We start from the raw sequence: 24,751 nt of genomic DNA on the forward strand, positions 1-24,751 counted from the left end.
CTTGTCCCTGACATCCTTGGAGAGCTCTTTGGTCTTGGCTATGGTGGAGAGCTTGGAATCTGATTGATTGATTGCTTCTGTGGACAGGTGTCTTTTTTACAAGTAACAAGCTGCGGTTAGGAGCACTCCCTTTAAGAGTGTGCTCCTAATCTCAGCTCGTTACCTGTATAAAAGACACCTGGGAGCCAGAAATCCTTCTGATTGAGAGGGGGTCAAATATTTATTTCCCTCATTAAAATGCAAATCAATTTATAACATTTTTGATATGCGTTTTTCTGGATATTTTTGTTATTCTGTCTCTCACTGTTCAAATAAACCTACCATTAGAATTATAGACTGATCCTTTTTTTGTCAGTGGGCAAATGTAGAAAATCAGCAGGGGATCAAATACTTTTCCCCCCACTGTATGTAAACTAAAGTGTATGTAAACACACACGCACACACAGTACAAAGATTTTAAAAAGTGACCGTGATTGCACAATAAACTCAGGGACTTATTTCAACTGTGGTCCTTTTTTGCACATAAGTACATATACAATTACATACAGTGCATTCAGAAAGTATTCAGACCCCTTTTTTCCACATTTTGTTATTTTAGTCTTATTCTAAAATGGATTAAATAAAACGTTCCTCAATCTACACACAATACCCCATAATGACAAAGTAAAAAAACAGGTTTAGACATTTTGTAAATGTATTAAAAATAAAAAGCAGAAATACCTTATTTACATATGTATTCAGACCCTTTGCTATGAGAATCAAATTTGAGCTCAGGTGCATCCTGTTTCCATTGATCATCCTTGAGATGTTTGTACAACTTGATTGGAGTCCACCTGTGGTAAATTCAATTGACTGGACACATGATTTGGAAAGGCACACACACCTGTCTATGTAAGGTCCCACTGTTGACATTGGATGTCAGAGCAAAAACCAAGTCATGCCGTCCCTGGGAGGGGTGCGTCACTTGAGTCACTGACGTGGTCTTCCTGTCTGGGTTAGCACCCCCCCCCCCCCTTGGGTTGTGCCGTGGCGGAGATCTTTGTGGGCTATACTCGGCCTTGTCTCAGGATGGTAATTTGCTGGTTGGCGATATCCCTCCAGTGGTGTGGGGGCTGTGCTTTGGCAAAGTGGGTGGGGTTATATCCTACCTGTTTGGCCCTGTCCGGGGTTTCCCCTCCTGTATTTATGCGTTGGGGGCTGGGCTCTCTCTCACTCTCACACTCTCACACCTGGCCGTGCTGCTGCTCCAGTTTCAACTGTTCTGCCTGCGGCTATGGAACCCTGACCTGTTCACCGGACGTGCTACCTGTCCCAGACCTGCTGTTTTCAACTCTCTGGAGACAGCAGGAGCTGTAGATATACTCTCAAAGATCGGCTATGAAAAAGCCAACTGACACTTACTCTTGAGTTGCTGACTTGTTGCACCCTCGACAACTATGATTATTATTATTTGACCATGCTGGTCATTTATGAACATTTGAACAACTTGGCCATGTGCTGTTAATCTCAACCCGGCACAGCCAGAAGAGGACTGGCCACCCCTCATAGCCTAGTTCCTCTCTAGGTTTCTTCCTAGGTTCTGGCCATTCTAGGGAGTTTTTCCTAGCCACCGTGCTTCTACACCTGCATTGCTTGCTGTTTGGGATTTTAGGCTGGGTTTCTGTACAGCACTTTGAGATATCAGCTGATGTAAGAAGGGCTATATAAATACATTTGAGGTCGAAGGAATTGTCCGTAGGCTCCGAGACAGGATTGTGTCAAGTCACAGATCTGGGGAAGGGTGCCAAAATAAAATCTGAGGAATTGAAGGTTCCCCAAGAACACTTTGGCCTTCATTCATTCTTAAATGGAATTAGTTTGAAATCCCCAAAACTCTTCCTAGAGCTGGTCGCCCGGCCAAACTGCGCAATCGGGGGAGAAACCCTTGGTCAGGGAGGTGACCAAGAACTCAATGGTCACTCTGACAGAGCTCCTCTGTGGAGATGGGAAAACCTTCCAGAAGGACAACCATCTCTGCAGCACTCCACCAAATCAGGCCTTTATGGTACAGTGGCCAGACAGAAGCCACTCCTCAGTAAAAGGCACATGACAGCCCGCTTGGAGCGTGCCAAAAGGCACCCAAAGGACTCTCAGACCATGAAAGAGAAGATTCTCTGGTCTGATGAAACCAAGATTGAACTCGTTGACCTGAATGCCAAGTGTAACATCTGGAGGAAACCTGACACCATCCCTACAGTGAAGCATGGTGTTGGCAGCATCATGCTGTGGGGATATTTTTCAGCAGCAGGGACTGGGAGATATTCAAGAAGACTCAAGGCTGTAATCGCTGCCAAGAGATGCTTCAACAAAGTACTGAGTAAAGGGTCTGAATACTTATGTAAATATGATCGTTTTTTTATGTTTAATACATTTGCAAAAATGTATACAAACCTGTTTTTGCTTTGTCATTACGGGTTATTATGTCTAGATTTGAGGGGGGGGAAACTATTTAAGCAATTTAGGAATAAGGCTGTAACGTAAAAAATGTTTGGAAAAAGGGGTCTGAATAGTTTCCCAATGCACTGTAGATAAAGACACATTATAGAGATAGACAAAAAAAGGTTCTACTGTTCACACATTAGCCAGCTTTTGACATGCTTTTTAAAAGTGGATATGGTATTGAGTTGCTGTGGTAGTTTTTTTCCACTCAACAGGGCCGGTATATAAAAATGTGTTCTCACCAGATTGAATTATAATAGTCTAACAGTGAATATTAGAGAGTCTGACATTATGCTGGTGGACATCTCTAACAAATAGAAAAACAGTTGGATAGGTACCTGGGGGCTAAGTCAGTGATAATTCTGTGGACCAGACCAAGTTGAAATAATAACACAATTTTTTCTACAGATACTCATTTTAAGCAGCTACGATGGCTATGAGGGGCGGAGTTTAAGTACACTTCCTACAAGCTTGTTTTGGCTGGTCTGTAGCTCAGTCTTTAGATGTTTGGGGTTGCTGATGAACCATGATGTGCAGGCATAAGCAAAGTGACACTGGACTATAGCAAGGTTTCCATCCAATTGGTGACAGATTTACATGCAAAAATGCATATTTTCCCATCAGAGTTGTGTTTCCATCAAATTGACTAAATATGTAGTGCACATAAAAATTACTTTAGAAGTTAAATTCCCATGTACTGAATACAAAAATAAATGGGTTTCCCTACAGACCCCCTCCATGCCCCGCATGCACCAGAGTGTGACTCAGAACCAGCATTTACCTAACATGCCACAACCCTCCATCTCTTCTGCAGAGGCAGACACATAAGGGGTAATATGTGACTTATTCCCTGGAGGTGATAGAAATAACACATTTGAATGGATTGATTCCTCTAGAAAATTAAGCTAATGGTTCAGAATGGAATGGTCAGATATTGAGTAACTAGTTATTGTGTGTGTTTGTTATGAAATTCATTTATTTCCCTTTTATTCAATTGAGTCCATTGTGAGAGATCTAAAGAGAATTTCCTTGTGAAGTAGGCCTACACTTTGTTTCAATAAAACAAATGGGTTTCCACCACATTTTCAACTCTAGGCCAACTGATGGTTTTGCCACAAAGAAATGTGTTTAGGTGTAGTGCATGTGCCCACTCTGGTCTTGGCACGTGCGCTTTAGCCAACACCTGGCAGATACAGTGCGGGTATAGCCTACATGAGATTATTATGGACAAAAGCGCAAATAAATGATTTGTCAAACTGCAGCCAAGCATCGATCATCATGTCATCAGAATAAGACCACCCTGTGAAGTTCATCTGTAGCCTAATAAAATGGCATGCTTTCCCCTGATATCGCGATAGTTGTTATCCGACATGTACTTTACTCACATAAAAAAGGCCGACAGGAGACATATGAAGTAGCCTAATCAGACTAAAACATTGTGACTGGTTGAGTTTATGCCCCCCCCCCCCCAAGTAACTTTCAAACGGTCCCTTAGCTAATGAATATCTGACATCATCCAGGCCCCAAACTGGCCATCATCAATAAACCCTGTGACTGTCACCTGAAAGATGTCCAAGGCGACCCACAGCTAGAGCCATGTTTCCACTCTCAATCTTACTTTCCATTTCAAATTATAGGCCATCATTCAGTTCCATAAACAAAGCAGACAGGAGGGCTGCCAAGCCTTTAGAGAGGAGAGAGAAATAAATGTTGTTCCAACAGCCAGAGGAGAAATATTTTAACTGTATGAAGTAACCCAACTGACATTGGTTAAAATATGAATTTGAGAGGAAAGTGGGGTGAGGGAAGGGTTTCTGTCCAAAGTCTAGTAATGAAGCCCTTTATCTACTTCCCCAGAGTCAGATGAACTTGTGGATACCATTTTTGAGTTCATTTCAGGTTGACCATGCCTGACTATTTCTCAATGCTTACCCTCCACTACAAGACTGTTGTTTGAGGGAGTTAGTTTGTTTTGGGCTGAAACAGAGCACAACCACAGGGATAGGAAACCCACGTTGTGTTCTCCAAATACCAAAATGTCAATAAAACATGTTTAATTATAAATCTGCAAATCTAATCCAGAGTCAGGGAAAGCTTGCTGGGCCAGTGCTCCTGTAAAAAAGAGAAATAACGGATACTTAAATATGTTTTATGCCTCTGCGTCCAGTATGAAGGAAGTTAGAGGTAGTTTTGCAAGCCAGTCATTGTGCTAACGCTACTTAGCAATTCCGCTAACTCTAGTTGTCAACTTCCTTCTAACTGCACACAGAGACATAAGAAAAAACTACCACAAAACTTTTGGATTGATAATAGTGGCTGTCATTAAGTCAGCCAATTGGTGACAGTTGTGTTGATAAGAGGAGTGGCAGTCCCACAGAGACAAGATGGGGAGGAAGATCTGACATCTAAGGACGCTGTCAGATTCAGGTGCACGCTGACAGGGAGAGAAAATACCAGGAGAGAGGGGGAAAGAGGGAGGAAGGGGAGAGATGAAAGGGAGAGGGGACAGACACATTGACAGGTATCCAGGAAAAAGAGGGAAAGAAAGGAACAAGCGAGAGAGAGGTGTGAGAAAAGGGGAGATTGGGCCCCGCTATGTACCCTAACATGTCATGGTACCACTGGTCCCTGTGGTGCCCCTCTGCCCTCCTCTTCAATCAGAGAGGTAATGAGGCCTTAGGAGCACAGGTGTCAGAGCTTATCACTGATTAGACACATCCCTGAACAAGCACTGAGAAAACCAGACACCACAGATTACCATAAGCACAGCCAGACACCACACGAGTGATGTTCCCCTATACAACAGGGAACCACACAATAACTACAGTATCACAGAGAACCAGCCAGACACAACAAATCAGATGCACAGTTGAAGTCAGAAGTTTACATACACCTGAGCGAAATAAATTTAAAACTCAGTTTTTCATTTAATCCTAGTACAAATTCACTGTATTAGGTCAGTTAGGATCACCACTTTATTTTTAGAATGCGAAATGTCAGAATAATAGTAGAGAGAATTATTTATTTCAGCTTGTATTTATTTCAGCTTGTATTTATTTCATCGCATTCCCAGTGGGTCAGACGTTTACATACACTCAATTAGTATTTGGTAGCATTAATTGTTAAACTTGGGTCAAACGCTTTGGGTAGCCTTCCACAAGCTTCCCACAATACGTTGGGTGAATATTGGCCCATTCCTCCTGACAGAGCTGGTGTAACTGAGTAAGGTTTGTAGGTCTCCTTCCTCACACACTTTTTCAGTTCTGCGCACAAATGTTCTATAGGATTGAGGTCAGGGCTTTGTGATGGCCACTCCAATACCTTGACTTTATTGTCCTTAATAAGCCATTTTGCCACAGCTTTGGAATGATGCTTGGGGTCATTGTTCATTTGGAAGACCCATTTGCGACCAAGCTTTAACTTCCTGACTGATGTCTTCAGATGTTGCTTCAATATATCCACATAATTTTCCTTCCTCATGATGGCATCTATTTTGTGAAGTGCACCAGTCCCTCCTGCAGCAAAGTACCCCCACAACATGATAGTGTGCTTCACGTTTGGGATGGTGTTCTTCGGCTTGCAAGCGTCCCCCTTTTTCCTACAAACATTTACATTTTTTTTTAACATTTTAGTCATTTAGCAGACGCTCTTATCCAGAGCGACTTACAGTAGTGAATGCATACATTTCATAAAAATTTTTTCTTCCTCCTACTGGTCCCCCTGTGGGAATCGAACCCACAACCCTGGCGTTGCAAACACCATGCTCTACCAACTGAGCCACACGGGACCACGATGGTCATTATGGCCAAACAGTTCTATTTGTTTCATCAGACCAAAGGACATTTCTCCAAAAAGTACGATCTTTGTCCCCATGTGCAGTTGCAAACCATAGTCTGGCTTCTTTTGGCGGTTTTGGAGCAGTGGCTTCTTCCTTGCTGAGCGGCCTTTCAGGTTTTGTCGACATAGGACTCGTTTTACTGTGGATATAGATACTTTTGTACGTGTTTCCTCCAGCATCTTCACAAGGTCCTTTGCTGTTGTTCTGGGATTGATTTGCACTTTTCGCACCAAACTATGTTCATCTCTAGGAGACAGAACGCGTCTCCTTCCTGAGCGGTATGACGGCTGCGTGGTCCCATGGTGTTTATACTTGCGTACTATTGTTTGTACAGATGAACGTGGTATCTTCAGTTGTTTAGAAATTGCTCCCAAGGATGAACCAGACTTGTGGAGGTCTACAATTGTTTTTTTTTAAGTCTTGGCTGATTTCTTTTGATTTTCTCATGTCAAGCAAAGAGGCACTGAGTTTGAAGGTAGGCCTTAAAATACATCCACAGGCACACCTCCAATTGACTCAAATGATGCCAATTAGCCTATCAGAAGCTTCTAAAGCCATGACATCATTTTTGGAATTTTCCAAGCTGTTTAAAGGCACAGTCAACTTAGTGTATGTAAACTTCTGACCCACTGGAATTGTGATACAGTGAAATAATCTGCCTGTAAACAATTGTTGGAAAAATTACTTGTGTCATGCACAAAGTAAATGTCCTAACCGACTTGCCAAAACTATAGTTTGTTAACAAGAAATTTGTGGAGTGGTTGAAAAATGAGTTAACCTGTTGGGGGTAGGGGGCAGTATTGACACGGCCGGATAAAAAAAACGTACCCGGTTTAATCTGGTTACTACTCCTGCCCAGTAACTAGAATATGCATATAATTATTGGCTTTGCATAGAAAACACCCTAAAGTTTCTAAAACTGTTTGAATGGTGTCTGTGTATAACAGAACTCATATGGCAGGCAAAAACCTGACAGGATTCTGAACAGGAAGTGGCCTGTCTGACAAGTTGTTGTTCATCTTGGCTCTTTTTATTGAAGACTGAGGATCTTTGCTGTAACGTGACACTTCCTACGGCTCCCATAGGCTCTCAGAGCCCGGGAAAAAGCTGAATGATATCGAGGCAGCCCCAGGCTGAAACACATTTACGCTTTTGGCAAGTGGCCGATCAGAGGACAATGGGCTTAGGCGCGTGCCCGAGTCGACCCCATGCTTTATTTTCTTTCGACTGTTTACCTAAATGCAGATTCCCGGTCGGAATATTATCGCTTTTTTACGAGAAAAATGTCATAAAAATGGATTTTAAACAGCGGTTGACATGCTTCGAAGTACGGTAATGGAATATTTAGAATTTTTTTGTCACGAAATGCGCCATGCTCGTCACCCTTCTTTACCCTTTCGGATAGTGTCTTGAACGCACGAACAAAACGCCGCTATTTGGATATAACAATGGATTATTTGGGACCAAACCAACATTTGTTATTGAAGTAGAAGTCCTGGCAGTGCATTCTGACGAAGAACACCAAAGGTAATAACATTTTTCTTATAGTAAATCGGACTTTGGTGAGTGCTAAACTTGCTGGGTGTCTAAATAGCTAGCCCTGTGATGCCGGGCTATCTACTGAGAATATTGCAAAATGTGCTTTCACCGAAAAGCTATTTTAAAAATCGAACATATCGAGTGCATAGAGGAGTTCTGTATCTATAATTCTTAAAATAATTGTTATGCTTTTTGTGAACGTTTATCGTGAGTAATTTAGTAAATTTTTAGTAAATTCACCGGAAGTTTGCTAGTATGCTAGTATGCTAGTTCTGAACGTCACATGCTAATGTAAAAAGCTGGTTTTTGATATAAATATGAACTTGATTGAACAAAACATGCATGTATTGTATAACATAATGTCCTAGGGTTGTCATCTGATGAAGATCATCAAAGGTTAGTGCTGCATTTAGCTGTCTTCTGGGTTTTTGTGACATTATATGCTAGCTTGAAAAATGGGTGTCTGATTATTTCTGGCTGGGTACTCTGCTGACATAATCTAATGTTTTGCTTTCGTTGTAAAGCCTTTTTGAAATCGGACAGTGTGGTTAGATTAACGAGAGTCTTGTCTTTAAAATGGTGTAAAATAGTCATATGTTTGAGAAATTGAAGTAATAGCATTTCTAAGGTATTTGAATAACGCGCCACAGGATTCCACTGGCTGTTACGTAGGTGGGACGATTTCGTCCCGAAGGCCCTAGAGAAGTTAATGACTCCCACCTAAGTGTATGCAAACTTCCGACTTCAACTGTATGTACCATGTACGGAAATAGCAAGATAATGCAATAGCTGAACAATTCATACATTCTAACTCATACAGAGGTAGAACCAATCACTGAATTGGGAATACAGTGCTAGTACAATGAAATACTTTACGGAACGGTTAGGTTTCGTAAATTGTTATTTACTGCTGGTCTTTAATTATTTGTTATTCTTATCTCTTACTTTTTTCGGGGGGTATTTTCTTAAAACTGCATTGTTGGTTAAGGGCTTGTAAGTAAGCATTTCACGGTAAGGTCTACACCTGTTGTATTCGGCGAACACGACAAATAACATTTGATGTGATTTTCGTGCGCTTTATTACACCAAGCCAAGAATCAATTTCCCCAGGACGATCCGACGGGTACTGAGAAATCCAGCCCCTTATTCATATTGACTGGACTCTGGTCCACACAGAAATGTACTGTGTCATAATGACAGTAAATAGGCATAGCCCAACCTAACCACAGCAGAGCCATCCACCTACAGTAGCCTACAGTACCCACATGTAAACATGATATCAGATGACTGCAGGCAGGGAGGGAAGAGAGAGAGTTATCTGTACTAACAGTCTGGGCCTCCATTGGAGCTCTGGGCAGAGAGAGAAGAAATTAAGTTAGAATGAGTGAGAGAAAGAGGGAGACTCTTATCCCTTCATCAGACACACAGTGTGTGTGTGTGTGTGTGTGTGTGTGTGTGTGTGTGTGTGTGTGTGTGTTGAGAGAGAGAGAGCAGAGCCTTGTTTGTGCGTGTGGTGTGTGAGAGAGAGAGCAAGAGATCAGAGCCTTTTAGGCACACACACCTGGCCGCGTTACCATGGTACCTCACCTCCTCTCTGGGGTGTGATGAGTGTGAAGGCATTCCCTACTGACCCCCTCTATGCCCAGCAGGCACCAGAGCTTGACTCAGAACCAGCATTTACCTAACATCCCTTATGTATATAGTGCCACAACCCTCCATCTCTTCTGCAGAGGCAGACACATAAGGGGTAATATGTGACTTATTCCCTGGAGGTGATAGAAATAACACATTTGAATGGATTGATTCCTCTAGAGAATTAAGCTACTGGTTCAGTATGGTTGTCATGAAAATAATTCCCCTTTCATTAAATTGAGTCAATTGAGAGAGATCTAAAGGGAATTTCCTTGTGAAGTAGGCCTACACTTTGTTTCAATATGACATGTGTTATCCAGGCTGTATCACAGCCGGCCGTGATTGTGAGTCCCATAGGGCGGTGCACAACTGGCCCAGCGTCGTCCCGGGTTTGGCAGTCATTGTAAATAAGAATTGGTTCATAACTGACTTGCCTAGTTAAATAAAAGGTAAAATAAATTGAGTGGTTAGAAAGTCTCACTTTGTGTGTCGTCTTTCCTTTAATATCAGTTGATTAAATAACAAGTGACAGTCCAGTGACAACACTATGATTCCCATTCCAGTGAGGCCAGTATTCCCTCAGTTGAACTATTCTAAAAGGACCCATTACCTATATAAGGTTGGGAAGGAACTGGGGAGCCGTTATGCAACAGGAAGGCAAGTCTCCAGAGAAAGAGGGTGGTTTAAAATGGGCTAGTGATACACCCTCGACCCACTATATCTAGCCTACCCTTCTATTCCAGCTCACACTTAGAATAGGCTACATCAAATCACTGACCTACCCCTGGCATAAAGTTTAGCTTTCGTCAAATGTAAATGTATTTGTGTGCTTCTGATCAGTTCGGTGAGTGACAGCCCACAACAAACCACGAGTCAGAACAAGTGTCAAATTATACAGTGAGAACAATCTTCTAACATATGGCAGTGTAGCAAGATAGGGAATGTTGGTATTGTTGTTTATGCCTATTCAAGTCTGTTGACGTCCATTGACAGTCCTCCAACAGGAATAATGCCAGGTTACTGCGTATTAAATACATGATAGTTCAAAGTTGATTGTAAACTTTCCACCCAAAAGTAAAACAAAAGGAGAAATTTGAACACCGCACTCTTATCTAGATACAATGTAGCCTAAAGTAATTATCAACAGTGCCGTTGGTTGAACATTCTTCAAAATGTTACTACAACCACAACGGAAGATAAAAGCCCGAATATTTGCCCATACCATATCCTGCTTCCGTGAAAGTCATACCAACCCCCGAAAAAAATGGGTCACACTGAAGCCATTCTCTTACCTGCAAGACACAGTGATTTCAACTTTGGTGGCAGGGATGGAAGCATTGAGCGGGTCGAAATCTCCTATTGACGCCATGTTGCGAAGCTATTGTAATTGTTCAAGATGGAAAATATTTTTGTCCAACCCCTTTTAGCAGTAGCAATCGGGCAAACTACACCTCCTTTAGTGAAACGAGAACGAATGCATGTGGACGGAACGACGATGAATGCTCCGAGTAGGCTACTAGCGGTGGAGTGACGTCTATGGGGGGTGATAAGAGACATATATAAGCCTAGGCAACCGTACCACCTGACATGACATGAAGCCTTACTGACGTCGGGTGAAGCCTGTGTCGCATGTTAATGGAAGTAATAATGTGCATAGTTTATATTTATATTAATTAAATCTCAATCATAAATGTTAGAAACTTACAATTTTTCCCATGCAATTAGATATTCTGACGTAGCCAACTTGAACTATAGTGTAGCCTACACTTGTGTGTTTCCTGTTATCACTAATGGCCTAGAAAAGATTATGTCCAATCTATAGGTAATCTGTCTTTCCCTCAACACCTCATGGTATGTTATTTTATCTCACTGTATGCAGATTTAAATGTTGTTAGCCAATCACAGACTGTGTTGTTACCAGTTCTATCAAGTATAAATGTAAAATGGTTAAGTTTAGTGTTAGTTTCGGGTTTATCGTCAGGACGTCCCAAGGAATCTGGATAGCAGTGACCGTTCATAGAGTGAGAAACGGGCACGGTATTTGAAAGCTCGGCGACGACACAGACATACATTTTTTTTTACAAGCAGCAGAAGCGGTTTTCGAGTGTCTGCTCAAGATACTTTCCTTAGAGATGATGAAAAGAACTACCAAGATGTCCTTGATCCAATTGAGGAGTAAGTAGGCTATATTTAAGTTGTGATATCATTAGGAAATATTTAGGCCTCCTGTGTTTATAAGTCCAATTTGATTTATTTGAAAATAATTACTTTTTGTTGATAATGAGTTGATAACGTATTGTCGAAAGCACGTAGGCAATATTATTTACTGTGTTGATAGGGGAGTAGGCTAGTGTATATTTGACTTGAAAAAGACACAAACACATAATCTAATCAAAGTAATCAAAGCAAAATTATTGCACCTATTGAAATATAATGCGTTTTTAGTGTGTATTCTGTTGCATTAAAAATGGCACTGTTGCCTATTTTTTTATTATTTGTATTTCACCTTTATTTAACCAGGTAGGGTAGTTGAGAACAAGTTCTCATTTGCAACTGCGACTTGGCCAAGATTAAGCATAGCAATTTGACACATACAACAACACAGAGTTACACATGGAATAAACAAAACATACAGTCAATAATACTGTAGAACAAAAGAAAACAAAAAGTCTATATACAGTGAGTGCATATGTGGTAAGTTAACTTCTCTAGGGAAGGTGGGACGAAATCGTCCCACCTACGTAACAGCCAGTGGAATCCTGTGGCGCGTTATTCAACTACCTTAGAAATGCTATTACTTCAATTTCTCAAACATATGACTATTTTACACCATTTTAAAGACAAGACTCTCGTTAATCTAACCACACTGTCCGATTTCAAAAAGGCTTTACAACGAAAGCAAAACATTAGATTATGTCAGCAGAGTACCCAGCCAGAAATAATCAGACACCCATTTTTCAAGCTAGCATATAATGTCACATAAACCCAAACCACAGCTAAATGCAGCACTAACCTTTGATGATCTTCATCAGATGACACGCCTAGGACATTATGTTATACAATACATTCATGTTTTGTTCAATCAAGTTCATATTTATATCAAAAACCAGCTTTTTACATTAGCATGTGACGTTCAGAACTAGCATACCCCCCGCAAACTTCCGGTGAATTTACTAAATTACTAATGATAAACGTTCACAAAAAACATAACAATTATTTTAAGAATTATAGATACAGAACTCCTCTATGCACTCGCTATGTCCGATTTTAAAATAGCTTTTCGGTGAAAGCACATTTTGCAATATTCTAAGTAGATAGCCCGGCATCACAGGGCTAGCTATTTAGACACCCACCAAGTTTAGCCCTCACCAAAGTCAGATTTACTATAAGAAAAATGTTATTACCTTTGCTGTTCTTCGTCAGAATGCACTCCCAGGACTTCTACTTCAATAACAAATGTTGGTTTGGTTCAAAATAATCCATAGTTAGGTTCAAATATCCTCTGTTTTGTTCGTGCGTTCAAGACACTATCCGAAGTGTAAAGAAGGGTGACGCGCCCGACGCGTTTCGTGACAAAAATTTCTAAATATTCCATTACCGTACTTCGAAGCATGTCAACCGCTGTTTAAAATACATTTTTATGCAATTTTTCTCTTAAAAAAGCAATAATATTCCGACCGGGAATCTGTGTTTTAGAACAAAGAGAGAGAAAATAAAAACATGGGGTCGCCTCGTGCACGCGCCTCAGTCTCATTGTCCTCTGATAGACCACTTACCAAAGGCGCTAATGTTTTTCAGCCAGGGGCTGCCTTGACATCATTCAGCTTTTTCCCGGGTTCTGAGAGCCTATGGGAGCCGTAGGAAGTGTCACGTTACAGCAAAGATCCTAAGTTTTCAATAAAAAGAGTCAAGAAGCCCAAGGAATGGTCAGAGAGGGCACTTCCTGTACAGAATCTTCTCAGGTTTTTGCCTGCCATATGAGTTCTGTTATACTCACAGACACCATTCAAACAGTTTTAGAAACTTTAGAGTGTTTTCTATCCAAAGCCAATAATTATATGCATATTCTAGTTTCTGGGCAGTAGTAATAACCAGATTAAATCGAGTACGTTTTTTATCCGGCCGTGTAAATACTGCCCCCGAGCCCTAACAGGTTAAGGCAATAAATAGGCAATGGTGGCGAAGTAATTACAATATAGCAATTAAACACTGGAATGGTAGATGTGCAGAAGATGAATGTGCAAGTAGAGATACTGGGGTGCAAAGGAGCAAGATAAACAAATAAATACAGTATGGGGATGAGGTAGGTAGATGGGCTGTTTAAAGATGGGCTATGTACAGGTGCAGTGATCTGTGAGCTGCTCTGACAGCTGGTGCTTAAAGCTAGTGAGGGAGATATGTGTCTCCAGCTTCAGAGATTTTTGCAGTTCGTTCCAGTCATTGGCAGCAGAGAACTGGAAGGAAAGACGACCAAAGGAGGAATTGGCTTTGGGGGTGACCAGTAAGATATACCTGCTGGAGCGCGTGCTACGAGTGGGTGCTGCTATGGTGACCAGTGAGCTGAGATAAGGCAGGGCTTTATCTAGCAGAGACTTGTAGATAACCTGTAGCTAGTGGGTTTGGCGATGAGTATGAAGCGAGGGCCAACCAATGAGAGCGTACTGGTCGCAATGGTGGGTAGTGTATGGGGCTTTGGTGACAAAACGGATGGCACTGTGATAGACTGCATCCAGTTTGTTGAGTAGAGTGTTGGAGGCTATTTTATAGATGACATCACCGAAGTCGAGGATCGGTAGGATGGTCTGTTTTACGAGGGTATGTTTGGCAGCATGAGTGAAGGATGCTTTGTTGCGATATAGGAAGCCGATTCTAGATTTAATTTTGGATTGGAGATGCTTAATGTGAGTCTGGAAGGAGAGTTTACAGTCTAACCAGACACCCAGGTATTTGTAGTTGTCCACGTATTCTAAGTCAGAGCCGTCCAGAGTAGTGATGCTGGACGGGCGAGCAGGTGCGGGCAGTGATCGATTGAATAGCATGCATTTAGTTTTACTTTTGTTTAAGAGCAGTTGGAGGCCACAGAAGGAGAGTTGTATGGCATTGAAGCTCGTCTGGAGGTTAGTTAACACAGTGTCCAGATGAAACACAGATCAAATTCAGTGTGCACACGTCTGATTTGACTTGATTAATGTTCAGGTTAGGCCATTCCATGTCTTTATTGCTTTGTATGAGAAGGCAGTTTGGTAGAAGGTGGTGGACCATTTGAGGATGCTACAGTCACCCCTGGAGGAGGTTCTTGGTACCCTGCTATTTAAGTCTGAGCAGAGGTTGATGAAAACGTTCAAAGGTAGTGTTGCTATATTGCGTTTTATTTTGAATACCAGCAGATGTTGGAGTAGAGAATGAAATGTGGTAAACTGAACAGGTTGAACTTGTTGTGTACACTCTTAGAAAAAGTGGTTCCAAACTGTTATACGGCAGTCCCCATTGGAGAACCCTTCTTCTTATGGCTGGGTGGCAGTATTGAGTAGCTTGGATGAAGAAGGTGCCCAGAGTAAACAGCCTGCTACCCAGGCCCGGAAGCTAAGGTATGCATATTATTAGTAGATTTGGATAGAAAACACTCTGAAGTTTCTAAAACGGTTTGAATGATGTCTGTGAGTATATAAGAACTCATATTGCAGGCAAAAACCTGAGAAATAAATCCAACCAGGAAGTGGGAAATCTGAGTGTCTGTGGGGTCATATTGCACTTCCTAAGGCTTCCACTAGATGTCAACAGTCTTTAGAACCTTGTTTGAGGCTTCTACTGTGAAGTGGAGGGGAATAAGAGCTGATTGTATCAGATGGGCTTGAGCTTCAGCCATGCGCGCGCCCGTGAGAGGCAGTTGACTTCCATTGCATTTCTAAAGACAAAGGAATTCTCCGGTTGAAATCTTATTGAAGATTTATGATAAAAACATCCTAAAGATTGACATGTTCCTACGAACTGTAATGGAATTTTTAAATTTTTCGTCTGGCCTGCGCGTCGTGAATTTGGATTTGTGAACTGAAGGCGCGAACAAAAAGGAGGTATTTGGACATAAAGGATGGACTTTATCGAACAAAACAAACATTTATTGTGGAACTGGGATTCCTGGGAGTGCATTCTGATGAAGATCATCAAAGGTAAGTAAATATTTATAATGCTATTTCTGACTTCTGTTGACTCCAACATGGCGGATATATTTTTGTCTTGTTTTTGTGTCTGAGCGCCGTACTCAGATTATTGCATGGTGTGCTTTTTTGCTAAAGTTTTTTTGAAATCTGACACAGCGGTTGCATTAAGGAGAAGTTTATCTAAAGTTCCATGCATAACACTTGTATTTTCCTCAACATTTATGATGAGTATTTCTGTAAATTGATGTGGCTCTCTGCAAAATCACTGGAGGTTTTGGAGGCAAAACATTACTGAACATAACGCATCAATGTAAACTGAGATTTTTGGATATAAATATTAACTTTATCGAATAAAACATACATGTATTGTGTAACATGAAGTCCTATGAGTGTCATCTGATGAAGATCATCAAAGGTTAGTGATTAATTTTATCTCTTTCTGCTTTTTGTGACTGCTCTCATTGGCTGGAAAAATGGCTGTGTTTTTCTGTGACTAGTTGCTGACCTAATATAATCGTTTGGTGTGCTTTCGCTGTAAAGCCTTTTTGAATTCGGACACTGTGGTTGGATTATCGAGAAGTTTATCTTTAAAATGGTGTAAAATAGTTCTATGGTTGAGGAATTTTAATTATAAGATTTCTGTTGTTTTGAATTTGGCGCTCTGCACTTTCACTGGCTGTTGTCATATCGATCCCGTTAACGGGATTTCAGCCGTAAGAAGTTAAAGAAGCATTTTTGGTTCGAGGGACAACCCTTTTTGGTTCCATGTAGAACCATCTGTGGAATGGAACACAGAAGGGTTCTACCTAGGCACCAAAGGGGTTCTACCTGGAATCAAAAAGGGTTCTTCAAAGGGTTCTCCTATGGGGACAGAGGAAGAATCCTTTTAGGATCTAGATAGCACCTTTTTTCCTGAGTGTAGGCCTATATTGCCGTGGTTTTCTGTAAAAATAAATACAACAAGCCCTGTGCGTCTCTGGAGGATCTAGCAAGATAGCGAATCATTGCATCACTGACTCAGTATGACTATAATGAACATTTCTACCTTGCACCGCTATGCAATTATTAAGAGACTTGATACAAATAGCTAATCCTGGCAACCAATGTTCTAGCATTAATTAAATGAGGCAAGCAGATCAGAGATGTCAAAGTAATACCCAAGAGTATGCTACAGTATGTGTATAGTGTAAATAACAACTACCAATACACCTACATTTTAAGCATTTGGTCAATCAAATAATTACTCTGTAAAACGAAGAATGCAGTTACTCTATTTAACTAATAGGATGAAAGAATTGACACTCAAACAATTACAGTGTACATGAAATACATTATATATTACAGAGTATATGACTATCACCAATACACTTAAACAACGTGGTAACACGTGTCTTCAGTTCAGAATAGTCTCTAAGAGAAAGCACGATGTGTGTCTGATACACATATGAGCTTGGTAGCAAGTTCTCAAAGTACGAACAAATTCACTGTCCTTTTAACCTAACTCAAGCAGAAACTCACGCCTAACCTGAATGAACATTTATTTGAACTTTGCTAGTTATTACAAAAGACAGGAAAACACAGCCAGATTTGAATCTAATCAACTCAATGTAAATGATAGGAGCGCATCCTTGTGTCACTCCCTCTTTGAACTATCGGCTGACTGACGAACAAAATATCAATGGTTATGTATTTAAATCTAAAGTATTGCTAGATTGATTTTCACAGCTGTTTCATAAGGTGTACGTTATTGTAATATTGTAACGTATCCCTTGATGGTATTTGTTAGCTCAACATTATTAATTATATCATAAGACATACAATTGATATATATTCAACCACAAGGGTGTATTTAAAAAAATCATCAATAGAGAACTAATATTATTTCAGTGTAGATAAGGGAATGCCTGTTTAAAATGAAAACATGCCAGCCAGACAAGCCAGTGTATAAATCAAGTGTGTTTGCATATGAATGGAGTTGAAATTAGCTCACTTTATGATCTGTAAGGTAAGTAACATTAATGTGTGTGTGTGGGTGTCTGATGCCTGTTTATTCATAAAAAGCAGAAGATGGTAAATAACATTAATCGCAATGGTTAGTGTCAGTGACACGTTACACGACGTGAACACGACGTGAGCACGACGTGAACGCGACGTCTACATGGACTGTACGTGTCACGTGACGTGAACGCGTCGGCAGTTTGACGCCTTAGAAACAAACCTGTCCCCATTGACAGTCCATGTTAATTCATGGCGGTATTTTATGTCGCTAGGAAGACATTCCGTGACTAGGTGAGAGGTATCAGTAGCTTCACCAGGCTTAATTATGGCATGAATCACCCCCCATAGATGTCACTTCATAGGCTAATAGTAAGCGTCATCTACTTGTGCTGGGAGCTGGAATGTGCGCCTTGCACAAAATAATGCCACAGATGCCCAGCTGATAAGTAGGCTACAATCATAACAGACATTCGTAAGAGACCTACAGCAAGGACACTAGAAACAAGTCATCACATAGGAGTTAGGCTAACCCTGACCATGTCATGACTTATAATAACATAGATGATTATGATAGAGCCTGTGTGTAATAGGTCTTAAAGTGTTCAAAATCATATTTTATTATTTGTTTTCACATAATAATATTCCTCACACCAGGAAAGTAATTACCAAGCAAGTATGTGTTTACTATGTTTGGATATCCTTGGGGTGGTTCATCATCTTCATTACCCAGTATTTTGCAGGCCTGACCTCCCCCTACAAATATAGCTCACACACAGACCCTCCGCTAGCTGGTGAGAGAAACCATTACCACACCTTTAGGCAACCAGCCAGCACTCATCAAAGAGTTACTGTAAGTGATGCCCAAATAGATCCTTTGAAATATGTACATTCACATGCTGACCACACCGCTCGCGTTGCAAAATAAATGTACACATACAGTGGGGGAAAAAAGTATTTGATCCCCTGCTGATTTTGTGCGTTTGCCCACTGACAAAGAAAGGATCAGTCTATAATTTTAATTGTAGGTTTATTTGAACAGTGAGAGACAGAATAACAATTAAAAAAATATCCAGAAAAACGCATGTCAAAAATGTTATAAATTGATTTGCATTTTAATGAGGGAAATAAGTATTTGACCCCCTCTCAATCAGAAAGATTTCTGGCTCCCAGGAGTCTTTTATACAGGTAACGAGCTGAGATTAGGAGCACACTCTTAAAGGGAGTGCTCCTAACCGCAGCTTGTTACCTGTAAAAAAGACACCTGTCCACAGAAGCAATCAATCAATCAGATTCCAAACTCTCCACCATGGCCAAGACCAAAGAGCTCTCCAAGGATGTCAGGGACAAGATTGTAGACCTACACAAGGCTGGAATGGGCTACAAGACCATCACCAAGCAGCTTGGTGAGAAGGTGACATCATTTGGTGCGATTATTCGCAAATGGAAGAAACACAAAACAACTGTCAATATCCCTCGGCCTGGGGCTCCATGCAAGATCTCACCTCGTGGAGTTGCAATGATCATGAGAACGGTGAGGAATCAGCCCAGAACTACACGGGAGGATCTTGTCAATGATCTCAAGGCAGCTGGGACCATAGTCACCAAGAAAACAATTGGTAACACACTATGCCGTGAAGGACTGAAATCCTGCATCGCCCGCAAGGTCCCCCTGCTCAAGAATACATATACAGGCCCGTCTGAAGTCTGCCAATGAACATCTGAATGACTCAGGACAACTGGTGAAAGTGTTGTGGTCAGATGAGACCAAAATGGAGCTCTTTGACATCAACTCAACTCGCTGTGTTTGGAGGAGGAGGAATGCTGCCTATGACCCCAAGAACACCATCTCCACCGTCAAACATGGAGGTGGAAACATTATGCTTTGGGGGTGTTTTTCTGCTAAGGGGACAGGACAACTTCACCGCATCAAAGGGAAAATGGACGGGGCCATGTACCGTCAAATCTTGGGTGAAAACCTTCTTCCCTCAGCCAGGGCATTGAAAATGGCTCGTGGATGGGTATTCCAGCATGACAATGACCCAAAACACACGGCCAAGGCAACAAAGGAGTGGCTCAAGAGAAGCACATTAAGCTCCTTGAGTGGCCTAGCCAGTCTCCAGACCTTAATCCCATAGAAAATCTGTGGAGGGAGCTGAAGGTTCGAATTGCCAAACGTCAGCCTCGAAACCTTAATGACTTGGAGAAGATCTGTAAATAGGAGTGGGACAAAATCCCTCCTGACATGTGTGCAAACCTGGTGGCCAACTACAAGAAACGTCTGATCTCTGTGATTGCCAATAAGGGTTTTTGCCACCAAGTACTAAGTCATGTTTTGCAGAGGGGTCAAATACTTATTTCACTCATTAAAATGCAAATCATTTTATAACATTTTTGACATGCGTTTTTCTGGATTTTTTTGTTGTTATTCTGTCTCTCACTGTTCAAATAAGCCTACTATTACAATTATAGACTGATCCTTTCTTTGTAAGTGGGCAAACGCACAAAATCAGCAGGGGATCAAATACTTTTTTCCCCCACTGTACATGTTATTCAATAATTGCACCCAGACTGCTCGTGTGCGCCAACGAGCGTCTGCGTTGCCAAGTGCAAAAATAGTTATATTTATGACGTTGAACGCGGTGCAAGTCCTGCCTCTCCCATCTCCTCAGTGGTTTATAGAAGCAGATACCCACGTGCCATCTCCTCATTGGTTATACCCACGTGGGTGATTGAAAGATGAACTGAGGTCGGTCGGTCGTGGTAATACACCTATGAAAGTTGGATGCCAATCGCCATATAAAGTCCAAAGAAAAAAAAGCCTGGAAGGAGAAGAGATGACTAGAGACTATTCGGTTGACCGTTTTATAGTATGGATTAGTTGTCGGAGTAGAGGACCTTGTGCATTTCAGGTAAAATAGCAACTCAATGTTTATATCCCAGGAGAAATTAGACTAGCAACAGCAAGCTAGCTAAATATGACAAATTTGCTAGCAACTGCAAGCTAGCTAGCTAAATTGCCATAAATGTTTAATGCTTTAATATAATTGGTTCAGAGTTTGTTTTGATATTTCAACCTGTGTGTCGTGATCGCTTTTGGTGTGGGGGACAAAATCAATTTGAACAGGATGGCACGCGTCCGGTTTGGGCATGGTGTCACATGCACGCACGCACGCACACACAAAACACACAGTCATGACGCAAATGCGCACATGCATGGACGCACACACATGAAACCACACACACACAGAGAGAGAGAACGAGAGACAGAGACACACAGAGTATACACTAGTGTATAAACATATGCATAAAACATGAAACAGCATCCATTTTCACTCATAGGCGTGAGGAGTCCGGGTGAAAGTAACACAATAGCCTATTTAATGCATGACCCCACAGGTTAGGAGAAAAATAATTCCATGTGGAATTCCATGCCTCTGTATCCTCTAATGTTTTATACCGTAGACCTATTTCACTCTATTTAGTGGCGTTTATGTATGGCAACATCGTCCCGTGTGGCTCAGTTGGTAGAGCATGGTGTTTGCAACGCCAGGGTTGTGGGTTCGATTCCCACGGGGGACCAGTACGGAGGAAAAATGTATGAAATGTATGCATTCACTACTGTACGTCGCTCTGGATAAGAGCGTCTGCTAAATGACTAAAATGTAATGTAAAAATGCAACATACCTGCACTCTCAGACCAGAAGTGATATACCCCCACTTGTATTGAGTGCCCTCCTACACATCCCTACAGAGCTGATTGAATATAATAAACCAGCCTATAATATCAGCTGCTCACTCAGCTGTAACAGGTCAATGTGTTAAAGATAGTGAGCCCACTGCAAGGTATATGGGCAATTCCATGGTAACAGAATTACAGACATGTTTTTTTCAACTTTATGCCACACAAAAAAACATTGATTTCAAAGTTTAACAAACCATTCAACTTTATGCCCAAGGACTACTTTTAACCATTTCCACTGAAAAATGTACAAAAACTAATTTAGGTGAAGAACTGTGCAGATGGAAACTTTGGTAACGGAATTACGGTAAAATCTCCCTCAGGTTTTGATGTGACCACATTTTCCAAAAGTTATGACATGACACCTTGAGTTTGAAAAAAAATCTATTTTGGTTATTGAACTACAGTAAGTGAACTGTATTTACACCCGGTAGCAGAATTACGGTAACAGAATTAAATCATTGGTCCCTGATCTGTACTGTACTACATAGAAATGCATAATTATGGATATGATTGTCATTCTCCTCATGTTTTACAAGTTTGAACATCACAGCGCAGCACAGCACAGTAGAGTACATTGGAGTACAATACAGCAGAGCACAGTAGTACTGTTTCTTTACGGTACTGTACTGTATTGGACCGTACTCTACTGTGCTCGACTCACTGTACTGCACTGAACTGTATTGTACTGTACTCTACTTACTGTAATGTATGCTGTATTGTACTGTGCTATCCAAACTTGTGAAACACACGCCTATAATAGGTTCAGATTTGGTGCAGTCATGTCCATCTGTGGACAGTAACATCAAGGCCAGGGTGGACTGATCAAATTTCAACTACTTTTTAACATCTATGGATGTCCAGTGTTGGTCAGTACTCAGCAGGTGAGGATGCTGGTTAAAGTAAATGGAAAGAGAGGGGGCTCATGGGTAGGTGTCAGTAAGAGCTGGAAGAGGTGACATTTTAACTGGACAGTACTTTGGGTGGCAGGTAGCCTAGTGGTTAGAGTGTTGGGTCAGTAACAGAAAGGTTTCTGGATCGAATCCCTGAGAAGACAAGGTAAACATCTGTCGTTCTGCCCCTGAACAAGGCAGTTAAGCCACTGTTCCCCGGTAGGCCGTCATTTGTTCTTGCCTAGTTAAATTTGAGAGAGAAAAAAATATAAATTATGAGCTGAACATTTCAGTGGAAGGGAGGTCAATAGCAGGAGACACTATGAGCTGAACATGTCAGTGGAAGGGAGGTCAATAGCAGGAGACATTATGAGCTGAACATGTCAGTGAAAGGGAGGTCAATAGCTGGAGACACTATGAGCTGAACATGTCAGTGAAAGGGAGGTCAATAGCAGGAGACACTATGAGCTGAACATGTCAGTGAAAGGGAGGTCAATAGCTGGAGACACTATGAGCTGAACATGTCAGTGAAAGGGAGGTCAATAGCAGGAGACACTATGAGCTGAACATGTCAGTGGAAGGGAGGTCAATAGCAGGAGACACTATGAGCTGAACATGCCAGTGGAAGGGAGGTCAATAGCGGCTGACCCCACTGTGGTTTTTGACTATTATGATTTCCCACTGTAGCGAATTCAGCTTCAGTCATTTCATTTGTGATTTTGGGGTAATTCCGTTACTAATTTAATAACCGAATGACGAGTTTAAATAACTTAATAATTCATGAATAAAATTGATGAGTAAAATCACTTTAATTAATTGGTAAGTCTACCATTGCTTGTTACTTCTGTGAACTTTCATTATCCTCCCTTCTCATGAGGGAGAGAAATTAGAAAATATATTCAAGATAAGTATGAGGATTTTTGGTAACGGAATTACAAGGCACAAGACAATATTTCTTAAACTTACCGAAAGTAAACAATTTCTCCAATACTAAATATAAGTGTTGTTATTAGTTGTCATCAACATCGACATTATTGTGTTGATGTATTTCTAATATCGTTTAAGACTTTTTCTGGTAGATGTTTTCTAAGACCCCTTTTCCATCTGTTTATCCAGCAATCAAAGCCTTTAATTATGCCACAGTTTTAAGATGGAAAATGGTTGAAAAATGTATCTATGCCTTAATTTCCCCAAAACATACTCTTTCATTTGACACCCAAAGTGGAACATTATTCCCTGTATGTGAGGTAAGCATTGCTATATGTGGTATTGACCCTCTCACTGTTTCTCAGTCTAATCAAGCTATCTTGCTTCCTCTCTTGATCAAGCCTTTATTCCAAAGCCAAATTACCCAACCTGTGACTGGACAGGGAAATAAAGAGTATTGTAGAAATATCTACAGACACTGAAGAGATGATTCAAGTAATGATTCACAGGGTCAATATGATCACACACACACACACACACACACACACACACACACACACACACACACACACACCAAGAGAGATTGGATGATTGGATGTATTTCCCTATGACAGAATCCCCCTGTCAAATCCATATAGGTTGAGCTAAAAATAACCCCAGACAGGAACTTTTGTCCCACGTACCCGTTATTGAGGTCGGTCTGTACGTTGATTTATTGTGAAACTGTAAGAGTACCGTCTGGGTCCTGGTGTTATCTTGGGATAAAGAATGTTATATATCTGAGAAACAGGAGAACAGACCAAGAAACCTTATCAGAATATGCTGACAGTGTAGTAAGAATCCTTGTTGTTTTAAGAACTCTGATGTTCAGCGTTTTAAAATGGAAATAATCATTGATAGAGAAATTATGCATTGATGAGACCAATAAACTATGTCAGATTGTGCTGACAGTGCAGTAGGAATCCTGGTTGTTAAAGGAACACCGACTTAACTCTATATGGCTGGACCACATTGTATTAAATATACAGTAGCTTGTGATGTCTGGAACAGTGTTAAGACATGGAAATAGTCCGTGGTACAGAAGTAATGCAGTGCTTAAGGTGCAAGAGATTGTTCTGTTCTTATTGTTCACATGAAACTCTGATGCTCCAATTGTTGTACGTTAAATACTGATTCATTCCCATCACTTCTCTTCTTCGGGGGATGTATGGAACTAAGTAAAGGAACATGATGATTCCACCTGCAGTGCTATCAAAAGGAGAAAGAAGCTAATGGAAATAATAAGGATGTCATCGTAGTTCCCCCTCAATAAATGTATACAATGTTGGTCACCTGTGTGCCTACGTGACCCATGACGAGCCCACATATGTTGGGTCAAGGGTCGCTGGTCACATGCATACTGTAGGTAGTGACACAGGTGACATGCAGGAAGTGGGAATTCACAGGAATGGTGAGCATATTGTATAGTTCTTACCATGCTCACCGTTTATACCTTGGAACTATGATATTTGCCTATGGTCTGCCTTTATGGAATTCTTGCAATGTTTTT

General features: G+C 41.1%; 1 protein-coding gene across 2 annotated transcripts in view; it reads right to left on the reverse strand.

Moving 5' to 3' along the window:
* Positions 1 to 11,029, reverse strand: part of LOC106575987 (copine-8) — a 152,329-nt gene extending 141,300 nt beyond the window's left edge. The window contains exon 1 of one of the 2 annotated variants that reach the window (XM_014152769.2): positions 10,780 to 11,029. In XM_014152769.2, the coding sequence (XP_014008244.1) occupies positions 10,780 to 10,856 (77 nt within the window). In that variant the 5' untranslated portion in view covers positions 10,857 to 11,029. The remainder of the gene's footprint in view (positions 1 to 10,779) is intronic. The other variant, XM_014152770.2, reaches the window with a different exon arrangement.
* Between the last annotated feature and the right edge of the window lie 13,722 nt (positions 11,030 to 24,751).

Source organism: Salmo salar, chromosome ssa17 (genome assembly GCF_905237065.1).
Source record: "Salmo salar chromosome ssa17, Ssal_v3.1, whole genome shotgun sequence".
NCBI lineage: Eukaryota > Metazoa > Chordata > Actinopteri > Salmoniformes > Salmonidae > Salmo > Salmo salar.